The sequence below is a fragment of the Gossypium hirsutum genome, chromosome D06, assembly GCF_007990345.1.
Source record: "Gossypium hirsutum isolate 1008001.06 chromosome D06, Gossypium_hirsutum_v2.1, whole genome shotgun sequence".
Taxonomy (NCBI): domain Eukaryota; kingdom Viridiplantae; phylum Streptophyta; class Magnoliopsida; order Malvales; family Malvaceae; genus Gossypium; species Gossypium hirsutum.
In genome coordinates this window covers 24927434-24954794 of record NC_053442.1, presented here as the reverse complement: position 1 = coordinate 24954794, position 27361 = coordinate 24927434, and the positions used below count along the sequence as shown (strand labels likewise).

General features: G+C 32.3%; 3 protein-coding genes across 8 annotated transcripts; 2 read left to right on the top strand and 1 right to left on the bottom strand.

The window, feature by feature from the left end:
* The first annotated feature begins 5834 nt into the window (after positions 1-5834).
* LOC107901660 (BTB/POZ domain-containing protein NPY1) lies at positions 5835-10987 on the top strand. Its single transcript, XM_016827741.2, has 4 exons — positions 5835-6830; positions 8342-8411; positions 8770-9936; positions 10243-10987. The coding sequence occupies exons 1-4, from the start codon at positions 6769-6771 to the stop codon at positions 10768-10770; spliced, it is 1827 nt and encodes a 608-aa protein (XP_016683230.1). The 5' UTR covers positions 5835-6768; the 3' UTR covers positions 10771-10987.
* Positions 10988-11136: 149 nt separating this feature from the next.
* LOC107901661 (phospholipase D Z) lies at positions 11137-13981 on the top strand. The gene is made up of 7 exons (XM_016827743.2): positions 11137-11730; positions 11817-12021; positions 12183-12384; positions 12711-12904; positions 12983-13136; positions 13207-13371; positions 13434-13981. Exons 1-7 carry the CDS (start codon positions 11565-11567, stop codon positions 13890-13892), a joined length of 1545 nt encoding a protein of 514 aa, XP_016683232.1. The 5' UTR covers positions 11137-11564; the 3' UTR covers positions 13893-13981.
* On the bottom strand, positions 13925-20120 carry LOC107901662 (chorismate mutase 2). Of its 6 annotated transcripts, none has more exons than XM_016827750.2 (6): positions 17850-18157; positions 15821-16049; positions 14811-14897; positions 14574-14717; positions 14402-14494; positions 13925-14265 (listed from the first exon to the last, which is right to left on the bottom strand). In XM_016827750.2, the coding sequence occupies exons 2-6, from the start codon at positions 16028-16030 to the stop codon at positions 14035-14037; spliced, it is 765 nt and encodes a 254-aa protein (XP_016683239.1). In that variant the 5' UTR covers positions 16031-16049; positions 17850-18157; the 3' UTR covers positions 13925-14034. The 6 variants fall into 6 exon arrangements, with proteins under 6 accessions (XP_016683239.1, XP_016683240.1, XP_016683237.1 ...); XM_016827751.2 differs by having other exon boundaries at positions 15821-16044; positions 17850-18074; XM_016827748.2 differs by lacking the exon at positions 17850-18157 and adding an exon at positions 16136-16426 and having other exon boundaries at positions 15821-16044.
* Positions 20121-27361: the final 7241 nt, after the last annotated feature.

Sequence of the window (27361 nt, the reverse complement as noted above, 5' to 3'; positions counted from 1 at the left end):
TTCCAGTTTAATATTTTCATTACAATCGACTGGTCTGCTTAATAACAGTCGTCAATATTTCATTAGATACTCCCAATTCCATTGAATCATTATCGCCTAAAATAGTTGGAATCATCTGATGTATGCGTTGTCTTTTCTTGCCATAAATGATCTTAATAGGGCTATCATCTATGTCCAAGCCTAGTTCCATATGCCCATCTAAGCCCGACCCAGATTCAATAAGTTGCGATAGTCCTTGTTTAATCGAATATCAACTTTGGTTGAGGAAGTTAAATAATCTCATGTTTTTCTTCCCCTCACCAGATAAGAATGAAAAGTTTGGATGTCCACAAAACTCCTCTCATCTCTTCCCTCGTCCAAATCCATCCTTACCTTATTGTCATCCTCACTGTTGTCATGTAGCCACTTGTTTGCCATCGGTGGCACCCTCCTTAATAGTGCTTTCAAGGATATGTCCCATCCAAACACCACCTCCTATGATCTTAATGTTAGTCGAACCGGGTAAAAGCCTTCACCGTGACCCAACTTTCCACACAGAAAACAAAATAATATGATTTTTTCATATTGAAACAAGGCACCAATTGATCTATTTTGATTTAAGGCTATTCATTTATTCCTTTTCAAAGGAAGTTAAACATCTAGCTTTACTATTATGCGCATAAATCTCTTAATACCCTTTGTTACTAAAGCAACATCATATTCTAGGAATTGATTGGTGAAATTTCCAAATTGTTGTGCCTAGGGGTGAGCAAAACTCGATTCAATTCGAAAAAATCGAAAAAAAAATTCAAATTTCGAGTTAAACGAATCGAGTTATTCGAATCAACTCGAATTTTTTTCGAATTTCGAGTTCGAATCGAGTTGAGTTTTCGAATTCGAATAACTCGAATAATTCGAATATCAAACTATAATATTTTACATTTTTACCCTAAAGTCCCAAACTTTTTTACTTTTCCCTCAAAACTTTTACTCCTTCCCACTTTCCCCCCAAAACTTTTACTCCCCTCCCCTCCCAACCCCCCAATCTACCCAAAATCTATTTCCCACCAAAATTTTACTCTTTCATTTACTTTTTTCTCAAAATTTTACTCCCTAAGACCTTCAAAACATTTTATTTTCCCCCAAAATTTTTACTCCCTCCCACTTTTCCCCTAAAACTTTTATTCTCTTCCCATCCCACCTCCCATCTACCTCAAACCCTCCCCCCTCCAATTTTTTTTTAATATTTTCCCTCCAAAATTTTACTCCCCCTATTTACTTTCCCTCAAACTTTTATTCCCCAAAACTTTTTATTTTCCCCCTAAACTTTTACTTCTCACCCTTTACTCTCAAATAAAAAATCAAAATTATCCAAAAAAAAATCACTAAACGTAAATAGTAATAATTTTATTTATATATACTATTTATATTATTAAATTAAATTTCACATTTTATATTATTTATATTATTGAATTGTTTAGTCATATTAAATATTTATATTAAAATTGAATTCTTAATTATGCCATAAAATATTCGTGTTAAAATTTTATATTGGTATCAATTTCACATTTTATTTTTAAAATAACTTTTATTAAAAAATCATATTTTTATATTTAATATATTTTTTAATTCCAAAATACATAGTGACAATAATCTGAAGATAATTGATACAACTAAGCAAACAAATAAGCTAACCAGTATATAAAAAATTAATAAATAAATTATGAGGTGATGAAAGGTAATAAAAAATTTGATTAAGGTGGACAAATTTTATTACGATGGGTGACAACGGTTATAAGGACCCAAAATTATTTTTTAAAATTTAACTCGAACAAATATATTCGATTCGATTCGATTCGAATTTCATTTCACTCGAATCGATTCGAGAAAACTTCAAATAAAGTTAGGATGATAAAATGAGATTCGAAAACTCGATTAACTCGAAAATTTTCGATTCGATTCTATTCGATCGAATGCTCACCCCTAGTTGTGCCATTCCCTCTTACATAAACCCCATTGACAGATTATGAACTTGAACCCAAAACTCGGTAAAAACTAGAGGGACTTGTAACGGGTCTTCTCCCTTTTCTAATCGATGAAATACAATGAGATGCCTACTGAAGAACCTAAGCATACTTTCAAGTACTCTCTTCAGATCTATCCCTTAATAAAAACAAAACAAACCTTTTTTTCTCCAATATCTGTAGTGGACACCCCCTAACAAATGCAAAAAATCTATCAATATTTTTCTCATTGCCAAAAAATGGACCACATTATCTGTTAAAACTCGCCCTACTAGGCATAGACTATAATCTTCCTCAACCACATCTGCATTTCCATAGGCATGTAATGACTCTTCTTCCTCATCAATTATGTTAAGATTTACCAATTCTTCCTCCATATTTCTCGCTTAAAGAAACACCTTAGATCTCGTAATTAAAACGAACAAAATAGAATCCTTAGCTATGGAAAAAAAAGTACTATAAAAGCAGACAGAGAAAAATGTGCTACCGAAGTAGACTCTATTATATAAAAAACTATTTATTGTTAAACTAACAAATTAACACAATTTTTAATATTTACACATTATTGTATTATTATATATACACTATTACAAAATTATAAAATGGGTTGGCCTGGCTGGACCTTTCTATTTTTAAATGAGTTTAATTTTATTGTACAATCTCAATTTTTGAGTCTCGCATTATTGTTTAAAACCTTCAATATTTTGAGTAGATATTCGAATTTGAACAAATAATAAATAAGTCTAATTGAAATAATATATTTTCATTCTATTTTATCTTTTTATAATTGAATTTTTAGGTTGGGCGACTCATTTTTATAATTGAATTTCTATAACAACTATTCTTTCGTAATTAATTAGTGTAAAACATTTGATTTTAGGGTTGTTATGTTACATTTCAGAATAAGATTATGGTGTTTGGATTTCAACATTTCGACCATCCCCGTAATCTCACATTACGACTACCTTGTAATACAAGGTGTAATCTTATTACAAATTCTTTCTTAAATTATCCTTAATTTTTAAATCAATAATAAAGAAGTTTTCAAATTTAATGCTTGAATTTTATTCAAAATTTATGCAAATTCCGGGTGGGATGCTTGAAATGGATGATGACCTATCTTCCAATTATTCAAATTTTATGTTATATTTCTATTAATTGTTTTTTTTTGCAATTTAAAGTAGATATATATATACACATATGTATAAACCATTAACTATGTTTTCTATCCAAACAATAAATATAAATATGGATATGAAACTTTTTTGATTAAAAAATGTTATTTTCTACTCCTACTAGTACAAAATAATTAATATGATAAAATAAACGTGTAATAAAAATGAATTTATTAAGTTATTTTAATATTATAAAAAATTGAGACTAAAAAACATAGAAAGAAGTGAATTTGTAAAAACAAAAATTTTATAACAAGGATAATATAGTAAAATTAACTTTTATGTAATATTATATTCCGTTAACCAAACACCTGAATCATCCATTTTAGTCAAATGAATTAAATAAGGTAATTTCACGTCCCGCCCATAATCTTATGTTCCTGTAATTCTCTTACAAAATTGTAATTTAAGATTGGACGAATCAAATGCCCTCTATAAATTTAAAGATAGTTTTGCCCATTTTTATTCTAATTTGAAAATTCCATTCGGTTAATTTGAATATAAATTTAAACATACTTCAATCTTAATATTAAAAAGTAACCGTTGAACATGTCTCATCTAAATTTGAAAATGATTCAATCTTAAAATAATTTAATTTTGATACCTCAATTAATAAATACAAATGACTTGAAAATAACATTAAAAAAATTAAAACTGAAATTCGTCAATTCACATAAAGTCAAAGTAGTAGATATTTCAATGGGTATATCGTTTTGTTGTATTATTAGTCCGTACTATTATCCATATATATTGATACACCATTTCATATTTATTGGTAGTTTTTAAATATTCTTCATTTATATCTTAATTAAATATTAAAAATCTTATTTCATCAATATTAAAGGCAAAGGGTAGAGTGCCTTAACCTCTAAAATGGTAAATTTCCCGTATAATCTCTTTAAAATTAGTAAATTAATATTTGCCTTTTTAAAATTTATTATTATAACAAATATAAATTGAAATGGATCGAAACAAAACAAAACGATTAAAATACATCAAAATTGTCACCGAAATGAAATTTAAATTATTTTATATTAATATAAAATCAGAATAAATCATACCAATTAATATGACAGCTGCTTTAAACTTAACTTTGGTGCCAGCTACTCCTTCCCAAACTAGTGTAAGACAGGAGAAGATAACAAGATCTTGGATTATCCATTTACATGATGCCACGTATGCTATGTAAGGCCTTAATTACGCGTGTTAAAACTTGATTGCGAGACACAAAGCGACCAAGCTGATCCTTCATTCACAGGAATATCCCGGACCGAAGCGTAAGAAAATAATAATAATAGTAGTAATAATAAAAAGAAAAAGCTAACGTACAAAAGTAAAAAAGACAAGCTACGTGTCAAATTCAAAAAAAAAAAAAGGCAAAGCAAAGCACGCACGAAAGAGGAAGCGCGTAAGAGTAAGCACAGGGTGGCAAGAGAAAGTAAATAAAAGAGGAAAAAGAGGGCAACGCCGTAAAAAAAAAGGTGGCGTGCTCTTACGGCATTATAAAAAGTCTTTCAAATCCACTCTGTACCATTGACATTTTTATTTATTTATTTTGTGGTTTAATTTATTAAACGCCCCCAATTATGCTTCAAATTTTAAATTGGTTCTTAAATTTCATAATGTTCAAATTAAATATTAATATGGTATCAATTGAATCCTTCCGTTAATCTAAAGTTCAGTTAGATTTGGTTGATTTTCTTTTTATGAATTTTTTGAACCTCCATAATATTTCAATTTGATTATCTATTTTTCCATTTTATTTTTGGGCATTGGATTTTTTACTTTATTTTAATAAAATGAGCAGAATAAAATTTCAAAGTTTTTCATAAAAGTTTTCAAGCATATGAAAAATAATCAAGGACTCTTATACGATATTTTTTAAGAAATACATTTTAACATAATGTTTTTTACTATTTTAAATATAAAAGATTTATTTTTAAATCTTAAAAAAGTAAATTTAATTATAAATTAAATAAAATATAGAATTCGATTCAGTTCAATTAATTGTAGTTGAGTCTTAGCTTGATTGGTGTTAGCATTGTTGTCATTACAGGAGGCTGTAGGTTTGAGCTTGCGGAAGCACATTTATCCTTCTATTTAAAGATTGGGAGAGATTATGAATAATTGTAAGTATTGTACTAAAAAAAAGTTGTGGTTCTTAAACTTGTGAACCTAAACTATTGAAATACAATCGGTTTGGATTGATTTTTAATTTCTCAATTTTTTTTGCTCATGCTAGTAGCCATGAGCTCGGATATTAAATGTCAACACAAAATTGACACGTAACATGTTTAAAACATATTGATTAAGTTATAAATATTACATACTTATGTCCAAAAAAATTGCATACTTATTGTATGAAAAACTTAAATTTGATGTATTAAAAGAGGAAATAATTTTTCTAAATTCTAATAACACTTTATTATAATTTAATTTACGTATTTTAAATATTATATATGTAAAATCAGAATTCACATTTGATCTCTACATTGATATAACGCTTTATACAAAAAGAATTCAACTAAAATATTTTGAAATTGAAGAGTTAATTTAAAATTTGAGTGATAATTTAGGGACGTTGGCGGCAATTAAACCACGTTTACATAAAGGGTTTTGAAGAGAGTAATAATTAAAGTGGATTAGATGGGGGAAACAAGTGCATCTAAAAGAGAAGATGATCACCATACATCACGTACACAGATATATACATATAGGTGTGTGCAGTGTTGTATATATTATTATGCATATATCAGTCTTTATCATCGTATAGTAATAAAAGTGAGAAAAGGAGAGCAATAAGGAAAGAGAATGAATCATCGATATCTGCGCCTTTAGGCAGAGGAGGAGTTAGAGAAAGATCTTTTGATATCAGCAAATCAAGCTGATCTAAAAGCAAAGGCGGCGAGAATTCTATTGATATGATGTATCCAATATTAACAACCCCATCATTCACACACATATGACTCTTTCTTTACCTTTGGCCTTTTCTCTCCTACCATCTTTTCTTGCTTTTTTCTTCCCTCTATAAACCCATAAATTTACTATCTTCCCTTTGCGTGTCTTTTTTGGGATTTTGATCCTTCTTGTATTTCTGGTTTTTGGTTATTGGTTTTTGTTAGTGAACTTTGTTTGGTAATTAAGATTAAAGCTTCATCAATGTCTTCCTAAAATGTGGCAGCTGAGAAATGGGATGAGAACAGCCTGGAAGAAGATAAGGAAGATAGGAATGTTGATGTTTCTGTTGTTGTCTCAGTCCAATGGTTATTAGATATTCTCCTTGGCTACTTGGTGTTGATTTTGCTTGTTATCTTCAGAATTTTAAGTACATAAATTACTTATTTTTAAGTCCCAAAATTTTCTTTGGAAAAAAAGAGAGGCTATTTCTTTGCCTCTGCTACTTGGTTTGGTTTTATTCAGCTGATGGATATAGACAGGGAAAGAAAGGAACGTTCTCGTTGGTACATGGTATGGCTAATAGCTTCACAGCCACAAGGAATTTAGGTCAGCTTGTCGTGTTTTTTTAAAGGGATTTTATCCTATTCTTTTTCTCTTTTGTGAACATATTTTCTGAAGAAAAAAGAGTAAACATGAAGTTTATGAAACTTGGCTCCAAGCCTGACGCCTTCCAAGCTGATGGCAAATGCATCCGGTAAGATGGGTTTCGCTCACATTCTTTTCTTTTCCCGTTTTAAATTGTTCTTTAGCTTTCTGTTATCTCCATTTGATTTGGTTCTGTTTTCCATCGTGGTGTCTGTTCCAGACATGTTTAACTATGTTTGGTGTTTTACTCTAGGTTTGTTCTTATGGTTTCTTAGATGTAAGCTTAACTCTAGCCTTCATTGGTTTTCTACTGAAATATGTATATTTTATCTGATGCATTTGAAAGTTTATCTTTGTTTTGTCAACTGATTTTTGCATTGATTGAGGGGTTCTTTTAAAATATACCTTAAGAAATAGAAAACTTTTAGTGGTTAATCATTCCATCGGAAAAGTCACAACTTCAACAAGTAATTGTTCTCTCTTTATTATTATTATTTTCCTTTTGATTTCTTTTAGCTTGGTGACAGATTAACCACATGGGTGTTTTCATTGCAATTATTATTCTTTTATTGCTTTGTTTTTGTTTTGGGAGGGGGGGATTGAAGAGTAAAAAAAAGACAATGGGGTACCTTGAAGGTGGTCCAGCAGTTCAGCCTGTCCTCTTTTTCATGAGTTAGTGGTCCTAATGTGGGAAAGGCATATTGGGAGCAGCAGGCCTTTAATTATGGTTGTAAGAATCTCTACTCGTGTAATCAATAGCATGTTCCACTCAAGGAGGAGTGAGCTTGGATTTTTCTTCATGATAACATGTCCAAGAACCCTCTTCCACTCAGCAAATTCTCATAACTGAATGAATTTTATCATTTAGTTGCTAAGGTAGAGTAAGTAGGAGTGATCTAGTCTTGTAACCGAATCGATTTGATACTTGAACTTTGCACTATGTGATATGCTTACATTCTTTGACTAGGAGATTAATAAGACCTGATCAATGAAAATTTCTATTTTAAGATGACAGCTGATTAAAACCTGAAATTTTTTGGATGGTAGTCTTTGTGGAGTTGGACTTTCCCATTTAGTCAGCATTGGCAATGTCGTTAAATGAAATGTAGGCAAATGCAGCTCTAGTAAGTTGTGGCCAGAGTCCTTTTATGAAGAGATTTTGTTGGGGTTGTACTTAATCTCTTTGTGCAAAAATGGCAACTGTTATACATGTCTGAGAAATACAAATATTTGACAACTGCATTTTGAGGCTTTCAAGCCATTTCCAGGTTTCTGGTTTATTACAACTGTTATTCGTGTTTGAGAAAGGCGATACTTATACCTAAAAGTCACAAAGCTGGTTTAAGAAAGATAACATGTAGTTTCATACAGAGTTTTAAGTTTCAAGTTCATTGACCATAGCTGTTAATTTGACTAACTTGAGGTTAATTTGAAAAGTGAGCTATAACCATGACCCTTTCACCTGAGCCAATGAGTCAAAACGGGCTCTTGCTTTGTTCTTCTTCATTCTATAAGGTTATCATCATCATCATGCTATTATATTCCTCATCAATGCAATATCCTTTTTGCGTGTGTATTTTGGAGGAGAATGGGGTTATCATAAACTATCTCTTGATGCAGGTATGTCACATCTGATCTGGCAACAGATGTCACAATTAATGTCGGCGAAGTTAAATTTTACCTTCACAAGGTATGTTCAATTCATTCTAAGTATTTATACTTCTCCTGTAGGTGTGTGTGTGTTTGTAGATTCTGAACTTATTACTTATTTTGGTATTTGGTTCATGTTCAAATAGCTTCTTCTAGATTCCAATTTAAATGCATGAAGTTTTAAAATGTACTTAAAGTAACTATTGAATCAATTTTTTCTTCTAGAGATACATTGCTATAAGTGCCACTTTATGGGTAGAAGTGTTGACTTTGTCAAGGTAGCATAATGTGATATTGTGATTATTGCCTCCTATAACTTTGCAAAAGTTACCTCAGATGGCTCTTAACTATAAACTATAATTGTTAATTATGGATGTCACTCTTATGTGGCTTTGCAGTTCCCTCTATTGTCCAAGAGTAGTCGCTTGCGAAAACTAGTGCTGAAAGCCAGTGAAGAGTGCTGTGACGAAATTAATATGGTTGATTTTCCTGGTGGGCCAAAAGCATTTGAAATCTGTGCAAAATTCTGCTATGGGATGACTGTTACTTTAAATGCATACAATGTTGTGGCTGCATGTTGTGCTGCCGAATACCTAGAGATGACTGAGGATGTTGATCGAGGTAACCTAATTTTTAAAATCGAAGTATTTCTTAATTCTAGTATATTCCGTAGCTGGAAAGATTCCATTATTGTTCTACAAACCACCAAGTCTGTTCTACCATGGTCTGAAAACCTGAAGATCGTTGGAAGATGCATTGATTCTATAGCATCTAAAATCTCTTTGGATCCTGCAAAAATTACATGGTCCTACACGTATAACCGGAAGTTGTCAGTATCTGACAAAACGGCTGGTGATGGTATGAAATTTCGAGAGAAGATCGTATCTGTTCCAAAAGATTGGTGGGTTGAAGATATATGTGAGTTAGACATTGATCTCTACAAGCGAGTCATGACTGCTGTGAAATCAAAGGGAAGAATGGATGGTGTCGCCATTTGTGAGGCACTGAAAACGTACGCTGTTAGATGGTTGCCTGATTCTGTTGATACCTTGGATTCTGATGTACATTCCTGGAGGAACAAATTACTTGTGGAAACAATTGTATGTTTATTGCCTTCGGATAGAGGCGTTGGTTGTTCATGTAGTTTCTTATTGAAGCTGTTGAAAGTTGCCATTCTCGTTGGGGTGGATAATTCCGCAAAGGAAGATCTATTAAAGAGGATAAGTTTAAAGTTGTATGAAGCTTCCGTCAAGGATTTATTAATCCCGGCGCGGCCTCCTCAAACTACATTATATGATATTGAGATGGTTCTCTCTATTGTGAAACGGTATATGATGCTTAGTCATGATTTAGATGTTGCAAAGAATGAGATGGGATGTACTGATTTAGTTCTAGGGCATGGATCCTTGTTGAGCGTTGGTAAACTGATCGACGAGTACCTTGAAGAAATTGCACGCGACCCAAATCTTTCCCTTGCCAGTTTCATTGACTTGTCTCAGTCTGTACCTGAGTTTGCTAGACCAGTTCATGATGGACTTTATAAAGCCATTGACACATACCTAAAGGTAGGCTTTCAACTATGTGCCAAATTTCGCTCATCTACTCGAATTCTAGAATCATATTTCTCATCATATGCTTAGATTCTTTTAGAATGTTTTCTGATGCTCAATGATGGTTTATTTGTACTGCAGCTGCGAGTGTTTATGACCCTGTTACTTCATAAATCCTAACTGCTTTGATAGCTTTCATTATAACTTCATAACCCGAACTGTTGGTTTTTCAAAAGTACCTGCGACTTTTGAATAATGATAACCTGAAACCTTTTCATGAGTGCAGTTAGACAATGTATAACAAAGTTATTATGTCTGCAGGAGCATCTGAGCCTGACGAAGGTTGAAAGAAAGAAATTGTGCAGCTTGATGGATGTCAAGAAATTGACGATGGATGCATCTATGCATGCTGCGCAGAATGAGAGGCTTCCACTTCGAGTCGTAGTTCAAGTTCTCTTCTTTGAGCAGGTTAGGTCTGTGGCTGGAGTTCAAAAACTTCGCGATACTTCCCATTCCACGACCAACACTGATGAAGAATCGGAGAAGACTGCAGCTGAAGATTGCAACTCCCTTGAGAAACAAATGAGTCGGATTAAGATAAAAGAGGACGCATTTCAGGAAAAATGTGAATTGGCCAAGCAGAGTAGCAAAAACAGTAAAAGCGGCATCCAGCTACTGCCATCTCGATCGAGAAGAATGTTTGACAAGTTGTGGGGTTTCGGAAAAGGGCATGCAGATAACAGAAGTTCCGAGACCTCTGCAAGTTCGCAAAGCCCAACTTCGATGGTTCCAGGGGATACCAAGTCTTCCGGTTCATCTTCGAGAAACAGGAGACACTCTATATCCTAGAGAGAAATGATCGAGGTTAATGAGATTCATAAACAGTTGAAGGAAAAGATTCAAACTGTTGAGTGTAAAAAGTTGTAGGATTTTGTTGTAGTTGATGATGAAGGTTCTTCTCATATGTGAAGTATTCAAAAATAGGGTCAGGTGCTTTTCGTTCTAACATCCTATTCAATTGTATGATCATCCATGTAGTTAATTGGAGGATTACTTTTCCTTTGAACTTTTTGAAATTGGATTCCTTGTGATGTATTTTTCTTACATTCAAGTTCAGTGGGTAGAGCAAGATTTTACATTGTAAAACTAAACCACTAAAATGCTTGGTTCATGAAAGTGTTTGGCTTCCCTGAAAATGCAAGAAATGGTAAGAAACTATCCATGAAATTTCCTTCTGCATTTCATCACACGTTCAGAAAGCTACCACTTTGAAAGTGACAATAGTAAGCTTCCTGAAATTTCTCAACAACTGACTATATACATACACACCATTCAACTGACTATATACATACACACCATTATACTTCATGTAGAAGAAATAAAAAGCTGTTCAAAGCAGTAGTACATTCACATAACCATATCTAAACCTCTTGGTTAGTCTTTTTTATCTTGATAAGCCTAGATAGTGAATATAAATTATATGATCTTAAGGGTTCTTAAGTTCCATTAACAACGGACATGCTTCTCTTTGAAGGCACAATAATTTTGCATGAAAACTATAAGCTTTTGGTACAAGCTGCTACATGTTTAAAAACTGATACATAAATACATCAAAGGAGGTAAGGATTAGGGGAAAAGAAAAAATGGACTTTAAGTACAGCATAATCATATCCTTTGTGTTGTTTCTCTTGGTCCATCTATCACTGCCATATTTCACTGAGTCGTTGCCTCGATGCAAAGCTTGGTTGGTCCAGTCAATCCCTACAGATATGCCTCATCTCCCTCGGGTCCCTGGTGTCCTCTCTACTGGTAACAGTCTTTATCTGCTTCAAGCTCCAAAGTGGAAATGAATGAAACTGTATTTCCATTTTTTGACCTTTTTTCTTGGTTTATAGGTGATGTATTTAAATGGTTGGCTTACAATTCAACTGGCAAACTAGATATAATAGCTCAGTATTGGCAATTGAAAGCACATCCAGAGGATTCCCGGTCAGGGGATTATGGATATTCGAACGAAGATATGCATCGCTTCGGCGCGCATCAAGGCTTTTCTGTGTATACTGCCCTGGAAAATGCTGCTGATAGAGATGTTGATATCAGGTGATGTTTTATGGACAAAATGTCTTCCCTTTTTTTTTAATGAAAATTTCTAACTGTTATATAGGGAAATATAGCTTATGTAATGCTTTTAGCTCTCATTGCATTGCATAGAAACAAATGTGGTCCATTTGCGAAGTACTATAAATCGATCCGAATTTCAGGTTGATACAGCACTCTGGAGTGTATCCTGACTACACCAAAGAGCCCTCCGGTCTTGCTTCGAGAAGAGCAAATGTCAAGAGTGTGACTTTATTACTTGATAAATGGTTCAGCACAGGTGTCGTCCATGCGAAAGTTTGGATATCGGATAACCGGGATGTCTATATAGGATCTGCAAACAATGACTGGAAATCACTTACTCAGGTATATGAAAGATCATAATGTTCTGATTTATCATCTTCGACTCATCATATTTGTCATCAAGATCATGAACCTTTATTAACTTAACCAATCGAGGGTAACTAGCTACTTGCTCATGGTCTATGACTATTCGTACTTCAGATTGTTGAACCGTATTATTCACTTGTACATTGTAATTTCTAACACTAGTTGATGGCAAAAATAAAAAGAAACCCTGAGTAACACGGTATCATGCAATAGTATGTGGCAGATTGTGCCTTCGGTTGATTCTTATCTTCACTCCGCTGATCATCTCACCTTGCAATAATATGTTCTGATTATGGTTACAGATGAAGGAAGTCGGAATTTATCTTGTCGGTTGTCCTAAAGTAGCAAGAAAGGTTGGGGTCTACTTTCATAATCTATGGAGACTTGCACATCTTAATGTTTCAGCTTTCACAACAACAATATTAGACCCGAAATGGCAGATTCAAAGAAGAGTTCCCTGCTGGTCACATTTCATCGAATCTGACATGAGATGCACGTACGTTAACACCCTGCATATTCTGCATTACTCTGCCTTTGTTACTTTGGGCTGGCTTAACATGTTTATTCATCTCAGGCCTCGACTTCCTCGTTTCGTGGAGATTCCTTATGTGACAAGCTATCCGAAATTAGCAGACCCTAAAATATTGAAATTGATTATTGATGCTCCAGGATATGGTTACATAAGTTCAGTGCCTCAATCAAGCTATCTGTCTTTTGCTCCACCTGAAGTAAGTTGCTGTCTTTTATGTTTAGTCTTCTATGTTTCATTCGATTTTTGATGCCACTTGTGGTCAGCAGCTGTCATTCGGCAGGTTCCAGCCCGATGAACAAGGGTGGCTCGATACGATTAAATCCGTCAGAGATGGAGGCACAGTAAGGATCAGTACCAGGGAATGGCTTGGCCAATCCCAACATACAAAGCAAACAGTTTATTGGTCATCTCTTTCTAGTGCAATCTCAGAGGTACTATTTTAGTGGATTATTGCTTGTGTTTTCCCTATTCTTATGATGTTTAAACATGGTAGGTTGTATTCTCGAAGCATGCGAAAGTGAAGGTACTTGTGGCGTATTGGGCAAATTTTATTGAAAAAACTGAGCTCTACTTGAAGTCGCTTCTCTACACCAATGTCCTCTGCTATTCTTCCAAGCAGAACAGATGTTCGGGGAGTGTAGAGATAAAGTACCATAAGGTGCCAGGTTACAACTTGACCGGACCGGCCATTCACAAAAGAAAGCGTACTGGAAATGTCTACCCAGGCTACACCAGAGTCAATCATGGGAAATACGCAGTTAGCGATGTTCGTGCACACATCGGTACCAGCAATCTGGTTTGGGATTATTTCTATACGACAGCCGGAGTTAGCTTTGGGACATACAATCCTGCCATTGTTTCACAGCTTCAAGAAATCTTCGAAGCAGATTGGAATTCGCCATATGCTGCTCCCATCGAGGAGTTGAGTAACAGTCATGCTTATTCTAGTTGATACTCTTAGCATTTGGAGATTTATACCATAAATTTTTAAAGCATAATCAAAAGAGTACTACTTTTATTAATTAGAAAGCAGTTTTGTCACATGAATGATCTTTATTCGGAGGGTAACATCGAGAACCGATATTAATATGGTTTCAATTGAGGCGACGGAGGAGGTAGTCAATTTCGACTTCCTTTGTTAAGGGAATCACCCAATCTGCATACAGACCAGAAACAATAGCTGGATCAACCTTGTACTTTCCCTTGTCTCCATCATCACCGAGCTTCACTTCCTGGCCAAATGTCATCGCCTTCTTCGCCACTCTCTTCTTTACCGCTTCTTCAACGTTTGTAAACGTCAACAAATTTGTCAGAGTAAATCTATCCTGAAATCACCACAACATTGTCCCAAGCTATTATATTACTAACTCTATATGCATCCTAGGAGTATCTTAATGAATGACTAGCTAATAGCCGGTAGGTCTGAACAATCTGACCGTTATGACAACAAAACTAAAATACCTGAGCACGAATTGCCGGTTCATAGTCTTTCCGTTCGTCCCTGAACTTCACTTCAGCTACAAGTTTTCCATAGTGAATTCTTCTAGAGATAGCCTAAAGGGATCAGCAATGCATTTTTAGAGCCACTTTTCTAATATCATATCTTCAGCGTTCATAAGAGATTGTTAAATACCTGTAAACACTCGAGATCACGAGCAGCGGTCAAAGCATAGTTTTCGTCATCGCCCGGAGAGACAAACGATGGTAGCAGTTTGTTGAAGTACATGTCCCAGATGAGCTTATTTATGTTAATAGACATTGCTGCAGGATGCAAAACCTGTTTGACTTGAAGTTATTAGTCCGGATTATAATTGAACCGGATTGTGATTTTTCAGAAAAATCGAGAAGAGAAACACAGGTAATTAATTACTTCAGGGTACTTGTAATGAGGCACCAATGAGGGTGGTAGATTATCTGGGAAGAATGGATGCTCTTCAGGATTATCATATCTACCAGCCTGCAACAACACATTCAAACTTAGAACTAATCAGTTCCCGGGATATAGGCAGAACGATTCATGTAGCCAACTATTCGGAGATATAGTTCAGATGGTTCATGCAGCCATTTCTAAAACATAGCGAAGGTATTGAGGAGACGCCCAACTCCTTCCCAAAAAGTCCGTATTGTCTTTATGTTATAAGTTGGGATTCAAACCCTAGCATAAGCAAATGGCCAACATTTCTGGCGCTCTTAAATTTCCTTAAACAAAAGGCAACTCCGAGATATAATGGAAATGATTCATACAGTTAACTTTAGAACGAAACAAAGAGATGATGATTAAAAATTGGAGAATCAAATCTCTTGTAACGTAAAGCGGTTTCCTTGAAGCGACAACGTATAAAGTAAAGCAGTAAATGCAAAATGCTGTCTTCCATTTTGTGTTATGGGGATTATATTATGAGCAATTATTTAATCACATCAACACCAAAAAGTAAAGACAAGTCACAATAATTGAAACTTGATTTTTAGTTACAATTTAGTTTAACCATTAATGTTTTTCGTCACAAAATTATCATTAAGCACTTACAGAATCAAGTCAAAATGGGCAGGTAAGTCTCGACTCTTTTGACTAAATATAAAAAATCTCTTTGTAAAATTAATAAATTAATTTAAATATTTTTTGCCCTTAGTTAAATGAAAAAAAAAATTAAACCTTTCTAGTCCCTTGATAAAATGGAAATTCAATAATTTAATTCTTTTTTAACACAAAATTTTCAACTTCAACCCCATTAAAATTCCTGTATTTGCTCTTGAATAGACCTATGCAATCACAACAATTTCAATTAAAAACTTTTTTAAGTAGAGAGGTGGCATGTTTTAACTGAGAATGAATGACATAAGGGAGAAAGATGAAAGAGAAGAGAGGTTCAGTTTTTTTACCTTAGCTTGTACGGCCTCTGTTTGTTTAACGAAGAACTCAAGCAAAGATCCACTGAAGCCAGGGATGGAAGCGTAGGAAGGGTCGTAGGTGGGAGGGTTCAAAGGGAACCTTGCTCTCTCTATCAGACTGTAAACAATGGTGTCTTCTTGCCTTATCAATGAATCCCTCACCATCCCCAGCGTCACGTTGTTGTGTTCTGCTTTCGCCATTTCGTGTTTGCAGGCTGAACTAGCAAGAAGAAAAAGAGTTGTTAACATCATTACCACAGACATATCAATGTTGGTAAAAATTAAAAACAATGGAAGACCTATTACATTTATGATATAAGGAAAAACGAGTAAACGAAAGTGGGAAGTAAGACGTTGACAAATGATCTCTCTCTCTCTCAAATTTATAAGACGTTGACAAATGATCTCTCTCTCTCTCAAATTTATGAATGGAATGGAAGGGGGTTTATATAAAAGAAAAGAAGAAGCCAAAAGAAATGGTGGGTAGTGCGTAGTGCGCACGGGAGAGTTGCCTTTCTCTGTGTTCAGACTTAAAGGGTTGTGTCGGCTCAGACATGGCGTTCTATCTAATCCTGTTTTGTCCCATTAGTTCTGCGGACCTTAAAAAAGGGTAACGGAATAACTTGAGGGTTAGTTATGTGGTTGCAACTTGCTGGAACTGGGACGCTTATATTATTATTAATTGCTACTCAATGTGATTGGTTATAAAACATCATCTTTACCAGGAATTAGACTCAAATCCATGTTTGTGCCACCCTACTCAATTTTTATGTTTTGGGTCAAATTGTTTTACCTAAACCCTAAGAAAAATCTAGCCCAAATGAGGAAAAAACCCTAAACAAATAGAAAACGAATACAAGCTAACCCTAAGAAAAATCTAGCCCCAATGAAAAAAAACCCTAAACAAATAGAAATGAATACAAGCTAACCCTAAACCCACCCACCAACCTAAATCCGAAGAAAAAAAATGAATAAATGTATTATTGTTATTTAAATATTTTCCTTATTTTTTCAAAATTTTTTATTTCCCTAGTTTTTAGAGTTTCTTAAAAGAAAACAACAATGATCGAATCAAAAATCAATGGTCTAATCGATTTAACCATCAATTCAATTCAAAAACCTATGTTGACAGTTTAAATAACTAATTGATCAAATCAATTTGATTTTAAATTAGATTAATGATTAAATAATTTGGATTTTAAAACTTCTATACCATTTCAACATTTCAATTTGAGTTAATTTGGGTTCATGTCCTATTAGATTTAAGTTGGTTCAATTTAAAACTCAAATCGAGTCAATTTGAAGTACTTCAAGTCAATTTTAAAATCAAAAGTCAATTTTAAAATCAAAAGTCAATTTAAATACAAATGGTTAGAATTTTTATAATTAAAACGAGTTGAGGTTGGAATTGTATTTCTAGATTTGGGATCAAAATTGATAGGTTTAATTACAAACCTACAGGCTTATACAATTTGCTTGTTCTTTATTCAGGTCGTTTCTAGTGCTTAGAGTGTACATGAATGTCCAAACCTGATTGTATTACTGAACCTTTATATCAGGATTTGCTGCTTATTAATGATAATAGAGTGCACTCTTTCAGTCCTCCTATCTCAATTTAACTTAATTTTTATTTTCATTCTTTTAGAGTTCACAGCTACAAATATAGTGTAATTATAGTACAAATAAAATAAAATCAATACACAACTCTAGGGCAAGACTCATTCATGACAATTACATGTGGTGAGACTCGAAATAGTAAGGGTGGTTTTAACGAGAACTATAAAAAATAAAAAAACAACATTAAAATTCAAATGAAAGGCCTTCAATTTAATGTAGATAACTATTCATTGATAAACTAATATCCCTTAAAAATGTGAAATAATTTCCCTGTTTCACTTGCAAACTAATCAACCATCCAAAATGCTTTTAAAGCCAAAATAACAAACAATTCATCTTTAAACACCAAACAACTACACCTGATATGATACACATGAAAAAAAGCAGTAAGAAATTTTCTCACCTCAGCTAGGAACCAAACTGTGAAGGTTGTTGGACATGAATCGACATAAGCCGTGCAGTGTCTTTCCACCATGAAATCTCTCTTTCCTTGTCGACCAGTTCTTGCTGTGCACTTGCCAAAGCAGCTTCTAATTCTCTTATCTGCTCTTCCTGCCTCGATTCCAACAATTCATGCAACTTTCTCTCCAGTTCGTGTGGAGGAACACCACAATGCAACTGCGCACACTCTTCTTCTTCACCATAAATTGTCGGGTCAATTACTTCTCCATAGCTCATACTGTAGCTTCGGGCTGAACTATTACCAGTACTCTGCTATAGTTGTAAAAAAGATGACATTTAAAATCTCCAGGGAATTGGTAAGGTTTCAATATTAGTTAGTACTACTACATAAACTAAACATATTGAGTTAGGTATGGGCTGATTCCAAGTATGAATTAATTTATACGTTTTAGGTTTGGATCATTCAAGATTCACATCATTTTTGGTTTTAGATAATTTTGGGTTGGGCCAATTAGAGTTTTAAAAGTTTTAGATAATTTCAATTCAAGTCATTCAAGTTTGTTTTATTTGGATATTTCAAGTCTTAAGTCATTATAGTTTTTTGAGTCATGGTAGGTTTAGGTCATTTAGAGATATTTGTTCAAGTTGGGTCAATTTATTTGAGTTTAAATCAATTTCAAGTTCAGACCATTTTGGGTTACTCGTTCAGATTGAGTCAATTCAAGTTCAACTGGAATTATGAATTCGAATCATTTCAAGTTTGGACCATTTTAAATTCAAGTCATTTCAAATTCAGATGATCTTTGGTTTCAAGTCGATTACGGTTCAAATTCGGTCAAATCAAATTCAACTGGAATTTAGATTCAAATTAATTAAATCACCCTAACCAAAAACAATGAAATACAAAAGACATGCCAAATTCCCAAGTTTTAATCGTACCTGAGGATGGGTTGAGGACAATTTGCTTGCATCCAAATGGAGTTGCAAACGTTCTAACTCGGCTTCAAGTTCTGCTTCAAGTCTATCCATTCCTTCCAGATACTTTTCTTCTTTCGGCACATCTTCACATTTCAAAGGCTGATCAAATATCTCTTTATTTGATATAAGATCGCCATTAAACTCCGATTCTAAATCTTCATCAATGCCATTGTTTGATTCAATCTCCTTTGCGGTTATGAATAAATCTTTGTTTCGGAGCTCATCTTTAACATTTTCAAGAACAGCCGCTATTTGGATTCTCAGTTCTGCCATCTTTTGAAGTTCTTTTTCAGTCACAGCAACCAGTCGAAGCAAAAAACACCCTATTACCACGTTGTAATTAGCTTCCCTTCCGCTTCTTTCTGATTAAAAAAAAAACCCCGAAAATTATTAAAATTTGATCCAACGTCAATCTCTAAGCTTGAGTTCGGCTCAAGACTTAATCGAGTTACTCATGCTTGAGCTCGATTAAGTCTTAAACTTCTATTTGCAAATAATAAAAAGTACAAATATAATTTCAGTATTAAAATTTCGAATCAACTCAGAGTTGATATTACGTGAGCTAAGATTTAGTTGACATAAATCTTAAGATTTAATAAATAGTATTTTGTCCCTAAAAGAACCACTTATAGAGTTAGGCTCCATATAAGCAACTATTTGCACTCTAGTATAGGTGTCTTTCTCCATGTTATGATCTAAAACTAATCCTATTCGAATACCCTTTCAACCATCTATTAGTAAATAAACAATATTTGTGATCTATGAAAACTCTAACTAAAATCAAAATTATATGTAATTGCATAAAATTTATTCCTAAAAATATACATTAGAATTTGGAACTCAAAAAGCCAAATAATAATAAACCCCAACCTCCCTTCTCCCCCACCAAATAAAATAAACAAAAATGACACCAAGACAATTTTGACCTGATGACGAATCAGGACGACGGGTTACGTGATTAGGTGGTGCCACGTCATCGTCATCTTCCTTCCTCTGGCCAAGATTCACCCTCCCCTTCACCTTCCGACGCTTAAGTGCAGAGAAGGGGCGAGCAGCGATCCGGCGCGGCGCAGAGCAGTTTAATCCACTGCAACCGTCCATGAGAAGGAAGGCTTTGTTGTTGGCGGATTCGTAAAAGAGGGCCAAAATTTTGGATCTGCAGAAAAAGGAGAGTAAATTTAAAAAGAGTATCAGCAATGGCGTCGGGATTTCAGATGTATTTCTCGGCTAACGAGCTCATTGATTCTAGCAGAGGAGAAAATGAATAGACTCAAGAGTGTGACAGTGAAGAAATTTAATGAGATGACAAATATACTGATTTATAGTAGAATTATAGTTTTGTCCCTACATCATTCTCAAATTTTAGATTTAGTTTTATATTTTAAAATGATATGAAAAATAATTTTATTTTATTTTTATTAAAAACCAACTTTTTAAATATTAATTATTTAGACTAAATTGTAATATAAGGTTAAAATGTGCTTGTAACTTTTCAAAAATTGAGAATTTAGTCCTTGTACTTGTCTTTGTATTTGTAAGAATTTAGTTTCTCTATTTTCAGATTTCAAAATTTAGATTTAATTATTAATATTGTTATTTTTTTTGTTAAATTGGTTGAAGATGTTGTAATTAACTTGAATTTAACAAAAAAAATAATATTAACTATTAGGCCTAAATCTTAAAATCTGAAAAATAAAAAGATTACATTCTTAAAAATACAAATATAAAGACTAAATTTTTTATTTTCAAAAAGTACAGAAATTATAAACATATTTTAACTTATTATATAATTAAAAAAATTAAATTATATCAAATCAATATATATGAATTAAGTATTAAATTTGAACATAACACTGTCTCATGCACCTGTAAATTATTATAAGGAGACGATTATTATACTTATATAAATATTTAAATTATATTTGCTTTAGAAAAAATCAAGTTAAAAAAGTACAACATATTAACAATATTGGTCGGTAAGATTTATATCATATCTTTAATAAAATTTATATTTCATTTTATTAAAGATTATTTTCATGAATGAGATAAGATTAATAAATTTATCTTGTAAACTTTAAATATTTTATTCACATCTTAGCTAACATTCATTATCTTTATTTTTTTTGGTACGTAATATTTTTATGCTTAATAATAGAATTAATTTACAGATTGAGTTTTAATTCGGTTAGTATCGGTATTGTTGTTAGTGCAGAAAGACGTGGGTTTAAGTGTATTTAAGCACGTTTATCCTTCAATTTAAAGGCTGAGAAGTGTTATGGGTAGTTTTAGGCGTTATATTAAAAAAAAGAAGAAGAAACTAATTCCATTAAAATTTGAGCGAATATGTTGTCATAGAGAACAAAATCTATTGAAGGATTTTCGAATTTTTCAAAAAAGGCCTTCAAAATATCATCACCTAGAAGACTACTCAACGGGCTCTTGTTAGAGTTAGGAGACAGAACTCTGATCGAGGATAATACTAATACTAACTCGTTGAGGGGTTTGTTGGCTTCTTGACTTTTATAATGAGATGTTATACAGAGTGACTACTATAGAGAGAACTAATTGTAGAAGGATGAAAATTAGAATTTGACCATGGCGTTTTAATTGCGGAGGGATTTGGAGGGAAAGTTCTGATTTTGGATTTATTTGCTTTTTTCTTTTTATGGGTGTTTTTAGTATTTTCTATAAATGCTGTACTAGCCATGATTATTTTATTGTCATATTTAAGACCATACAAAAATTGATTTATTTAACATATCTAATTTAATCCAATTTATCTTTTAAAATGTATTCGATTTCCGATTTTCCACTTTCATACTTAAAATATGATTTTGGTCCAATGCCACAGCTTTTATAACTTTTAAAATCATAGAACAATTTTCTTAAAATTCCTTTTTATTGAATTAGAAAACATATATTATTAAAGAAGACGCATCCCTAACCCATCTTCTTCCTCATGCAGGCCTGAAGAATTGGACTGAATCTGATGTTATGAAAAGGGCAAGGTCAGGCCTTCAGTTAAAGGGGAGGTTCTTACATACATATTATATTGCTAATAAGCTGACTACTTCAAGTGAGATGAAGAAGAGACCCCTCCGATTCCGGCTTTAGTTTTTCTTTTTAAAATAAACAACAAAAATAAAAATATAGAATAGTGAAAATGACACTATTTGAATTTTATATAATGACACTTACTACATAACTTGAGACATAAGTTACGTTTTTCTTTATAACGTTAAATCATATTTTTCTTTAGGAATCTTATTTGAAAGTTATGTTTACTCAAATACAATTGTTCAGATGCAAATAAAAAGTAATTATTATTATAATTTATTTTCAAAAATAAAAAGTTCAAGTGGTCATCTTTTGACCTTTAAAACATTTACATAAAGCTCAATAAATAAACCCACTTATCCAATAAGCTAGCCTCCTAACTTGATTATTCAAATTATAAAAAGTTGTATATTTAAATTCTTTATATTTTATATTTATTAGTAAGTAATTTGAGATTATACTAACATCATAAACTATTAACTTTATGTATGGGGATTTCTAAATGAGCTAGATTCTTTAGCCAACATGCAGGGGCGGAGCCAAAGAATTGGTAGGGGTCCTGACCCTCTTTAAAATGTATTTTTTTCATTTAAGTCTATTTATAATTTATAAAATTTTAAATTAGTAATGATAAAAATTTAATTTAATCTTTTAAAAATTATAAAATATAGACTATTAAAATAATAAAATTACATTTTTATAATTTAATTCCCGCTTAAAAATATTTGTGATTTTCTCAACCAACATGGGTAATTGAAAACTAAGTTGCTCTATTAATAAGTTAGGCGTGACGCCAGGTGTATGGATTTGTCTTCGTTCATCATATTGATGATATATACTTTTTTGTTTTTAGTTTGTCTTTGTTCATCTTTGTTATATTAATATGAATTTTATGAGTTTTTTCTTTGTATATTGATATAAATTTTCTGAGTTTGTCTTTGTATAATGAAATAAAACTTCTATATCTGTCTTTGTACATACTGAGTATCTTTTTAATGAGAATTTGGTCAAAATTTGTATATTTTAATATTTTAATTTTAAATTTGTAAATGAAGAATAAGTAGGAGATAAATTCTAGAAGAACATGATGAAGTAGATGGATTTACCCAGAAATTTTTAATTCTTTTTTTTACGTTAAAATATTTAATTATTTCAAGAAATGAAAGAGTTTTTACTTTTATAATTTCTGTTTTTTCAAAATTTTAATTATATATAAATTTTAGAATAAATGTTATATTATATTTTAGAATATATATTTTTTATTGAAGAATGGCATGTGGCATATTTTTATTGATCACATATTTTTTAAACCATGTTAAAATTTGGACCAAAACATATGATATTTTAATTACGAAATTAAATTTTTAAAAAAAGTTTAAATATCAAAATAAAAAAATAAATATAAATTGGAATATCGAATCGTAAATTAAATCTAAAAAACACAATAATGTAAAATCCATATTCCTAAATTTTGGTTTTATCCTTTTATCCAATGAAATTGAAATAAACAACAAATTAAACTAGAGATTAGCTTAGGAAAAAATAATCCAAAAGTTATCATTAATAGTAACAAAAACAATTATATTCTTTCAATATTTATTGACCGACAATGCTGAAGTGTATGGGCGTTGTTCTCAAATATTCATGCACGGGTTTGCTGTCAACGTCTTCATTGCTAGTGGTAGTTTGTAAATTTGAAATAGAACATGCGTTTAGGCTGTTTTTAAAAGGGAATAACTTTTCCATTGCTATTGGAGTTAGAAAATTTTTTTTAAAGTGTTTTTTTAAATGCTTCTGTGAAAAAAAAAATATATGTTTCTTAGTTTTAAGTGTTGTTTATTATTATTAAAAATTACGGTTAAAAATTAAAATAATTTTTTTAGATATGATAGAAGAAAGTAAAAAATTAGTTAAGTTATATGATATTTAAATAATTTAATATAATTATACATGAAATTCAAATTTTAAATATTTAATTTTAAAAAAAGTAAATATAATCAATTATACAGATAATAAATAAGATTTAAATAATTTAATATAATAACATGATATTTAAATAATTTAATATAATGATATATAAAATATAAATTAATCTAATTTTTATATTCCTTTAAATAGTTAATATAAATAAGAGTATCTTGACAATTATCACCTCCAAACCCAAAGGCCAAAAGCCAAAAGCACTTAAATCACAATTTTTGCGTTTGGGTGGAAAAACACTTTTTGACCGCACTTTTGACTGTAAAAGCCAAGTGTTTTTCATTGCTTCTGCGATGGAAAAATACTTTTAACCCAAAAGTGTTTTTCTACTGCAACGGAGAACACATCCTTAGTGTAATGTCACAAGCAATGTCCATTGTTATCGTATTGCTTAGCTTTATAATTTGTCATACTTGGAGTTGTAATTTTTATAAAGAAAATTATTGATTTGTGATCTTTGTTAACTCTTTGGACGTATTATAGGAACATATCTTGAACATTGGTTTGAATTAGATCAAGTAAATAAACTTGCCTATTTTGAGAAAATTGGATTGGGTAACCTTGGGAACATATCCTGGACTTATTGAAGAGGTTCACTAAGCTTATTATCCTGCTACTTTGATGGAAAAATCGATTGTAATTGATCTAGTATTTTAGAAATTTTAAAGTAGTTTAAATACTTGAGATTTATATTTGTTTTGTATTGAGAGATTTAACACTTATTTGTTCAATAAGGAACTTGTAATTGTGAATGCATATTGAGTGTAAAAATAAGGGAATTACTTGGTTTTCCACCTAAGTTTTCAGGGGAAAACTTAGAGGAGAGTGATCTAGATTGTAGGTGCAAAGTGAGGTTCTTAATCTGGTGAGTGTTAGAGCTTGTAATCACTTCTTATACGAGGTGTTGAGATGGTAATTATCTCTCTAGGAAAGGCCATGTAGACGTAGGGAAACTGAACTATGTAAACATATTACTATGTTCATCTTTGCCATTCACCAATGCCTGAAGTAGTTGGCACTACTTTTGGCACTATTCAATTTCCTTTACAAATATCATTCTAAGTCATTTTAATGGTATCGGAGCTTACCACTTAACACATCTAGTGAAGTTCTTGGATTGATATTTACTTGAAATAGAAGGATCACTAGTGTCACATCTCTCATTTTTTAAATGGTGAACTATGTCACAATTGAAAAGCAGTTGGATATTGATGTCTTTTTAAGATAAAAAAGAAAGATGATGGTACAATTGATGGTTTCAAAGTTACACCCATGGCTCAAGGATATGCACAACATGCTAGATTTAACTTTTATGACACTTTTAGTCCAATAGTTAGGCCCTGAATAGTGCACACCATCATTGCCTTAAACGTTACACAAAAGTGGAAACTAAGGCAAATTGATATTAATAGCACATTTATTAATGATGATCTAGTTGAAAAAGTGTACATGTTACAATCACTTCTTTGAACAAGTTGGTGCCAATGGTGAACCTTTGGTTTGTAAACTAAAGAAGTCTCTTTATGGGCTCAAAAAGCTTCTCAAGCTTGGTTATTGAAGGAATTATTGGTTGATAAGATGAACTTTACTACTTCAGTGGTTGATACATCTTTACTCATTAGAAGAATAACTACTTGTAACACCCCAAAATATAAGGGGTTAATTGTAAAGAATGATTAAGTAAATGATTAGGCTTGACGATTAAGTGTTTTGAGTACTCCCTAGAGGTTTTAGGTTCAAGCCACACTTCTCCCAATTCTTTTCTTTATTTTTTTAGTAACCTATGATCAAAATCATACTTGAATATATATTAAATGGAGTAGAAAGTAACCAAGTGTGGACAATAACCTAATGGTTAAGCATCACTCCATCTCCCTTATAACCCAAGTTCAAGCCACGTCCTTCCCCTCCATATTCTTTTAATTTCGACAGAAAAGGGGAAATTACTATGTAGCCCTTTAGGACTTCCAAACTACAAGTATTTACTCCAATCTCTCTTAATTAGACACAAATTTTAATTTCTTTTCAACCCTAAATAGAATTTTTCCTATTTTATCTTTACATTCTTCTTTTTTTTTCTTATATTCCCTTTTTTTATCAAATTTTACATCTTTTTGCTGAGAATTATTTTGCTATCCCGACTCAAAATCGATTTTCGTTAACTCATTTTCTTCATCGATTTTGTAATTTTCGACAATCACATCTTGTATTTTCATCAAAATTTAGGTAAGTATTCTCGTTTTGATTTGTAAGAACTTGTAAATTTTGAAATAGCGTCGGATCTCGCAAATCTTTCAATTCGATTATGATTCAGTGTGAATTTTGTCGAAACTCTTAACAATCTTGTTTAATCTTGGAACCTGTTATTCATTCATGTGTAAATCCTATTTGAAGAACTCGTTTTAGGTACCCCAGACCAGATTTAAGCTTGAGGAATGTCAATCAAGATCTCGAAGACATGTGTGTTCTTTTACAAGCGAACCGGGGCAAATCGTGCTTCGAAATAAGGCCACACGGGCAACCACACGGGCGTGTGGACCACATTGCCCGTTACACGGTCATGTCCCCCTGAAACCCTAGGTTTTTCGATTCTCACATGACCTAAGACCCTCCACACGACTTGCCACACGACTTGCCACACGACTTGCCACACGGCCGTGTCTCCCCTGCACCTCGACTTTTCAATTTTCACACGACTATAGTTTGTCATTTGGCCTAGCCATAGGGCCATGTAACCCCTCCACACGGTCTAGGGCTTCCCACAAGGTTCAGTCACACGGCCGTGTGTCCCTTATTTTTTAGATTTTATAGTTTTGCCCCTATTTTTTAAAATTTAAAAGTTTTCTTTGATTTTTTTTAGATTTTTATAGTTTTACCCTTGATTTTTAAATTTTACAAATTTACCCATAATTTTTAGATTTTATAATTTTGCCCTAAATTTTTTAGATTTTATAGTTTTGTCTCTTATTTTTCAAATTTTACAGTTTGACCCAAAATTTTATGTTTTGACCAGTTTAATCCCTAATTGATTTTTAAATTATTTTTAGTGTTTTACTTTATTCAATTAAGTCCCTGATAATATAAATAATGCTAGAATCCATGATTCGATTGAATGAATTATTAATATTATGTATATGTATCATATGTTCAGTTTAGTCGCAGTATATGCCCATAATTGTCTTTAGAGTTTTTATGTGTTCAATTTAGTCATTGGTATTGTGTTATCCTAGAAGTAATGATTTAATGACTAAAGTGTTATGGTTATATCGTATGTGAAGTGTATATTACATGCTATCGACATAGTGAAACATATAATCTGTTAGTGTTAATACTAAAGCCACCCTATTAAAATACTTATTAAAGCATGTTAATTGCTAGTGAAATACCTGTTAAATCAATACTACTAATATTGATTTATTCTATTACAAAACGTGTCGTATTGCATTGTATAAGGATGGATGATATGTACAGAGGAAGAGTGGTAGTTTAATCTACAAA

Bases quoted from the DNA above. Each gene is read 5' to 3' on its own strand.
- LOC107901660 (XM_016827741.2), top strand. From the start codon at position 6,769: ATGAAGTTTATGAAACTTGGCTCCAAGCCTGACGCCTTCCAAGCTGAT. The intron at 8,412-8,769 runs GTATGTTCAATT...GTGGCTTTGCAG, and splicing joins TTAAATTTTACCTTCACAAG to TTCCCTCTATTGTCCAAGAG. The intron at 9,937-10,242 runs GTAGGCTTTCAA...TTATGTCTGCAG, and splicing joins CCATTGACACATACCTAAAG to GAGCATCTGAGCCTGACGAA.
- LOC107901661 (XM_016827743.2), top strand. From the start codon at position 11,565: ATGGACTTTAAGTACAGCATAATCATATCCTTTGTGTTGTTTCTCTTG. The intron at 12,022-12,182 runs GTGATGTTTTAT...TCCGAATTTCAG, and splicing joins GATAGAGATGTTGATATCAG to GTTGATACAGCACTCTGGAG. The intron at 13,137-13,206 runs GTAAGTTGCTGT...TGTGGTCAGCAG, and splicing joins TGTCTTTTGCTCCACCTGAA to CTGTCATTCGGCAGGTTCCA.
- LOC107901662 (XM_016827744.2), bottom strand. From the start codon at position 19,927: ATGGACGGTTGCAGTGGATTAAACTGCTCTGCGCCGCGCCGGATCGCT. The intron at 19,189-19,752 runs GTCAAAATTGTC...TTTTTTAATCAG, and splicing joins TCGTCCTGATTCGTCATCAG to AAAGAAGCGGAAGGGAAGCT. The intron at 18,161-18,787 runs GTACGATTAAAA...TTACAACTATAG, and splicing joins TGTCCTCAACCCATCCTCAG to CAGAGTACTGGTAATAGTTC.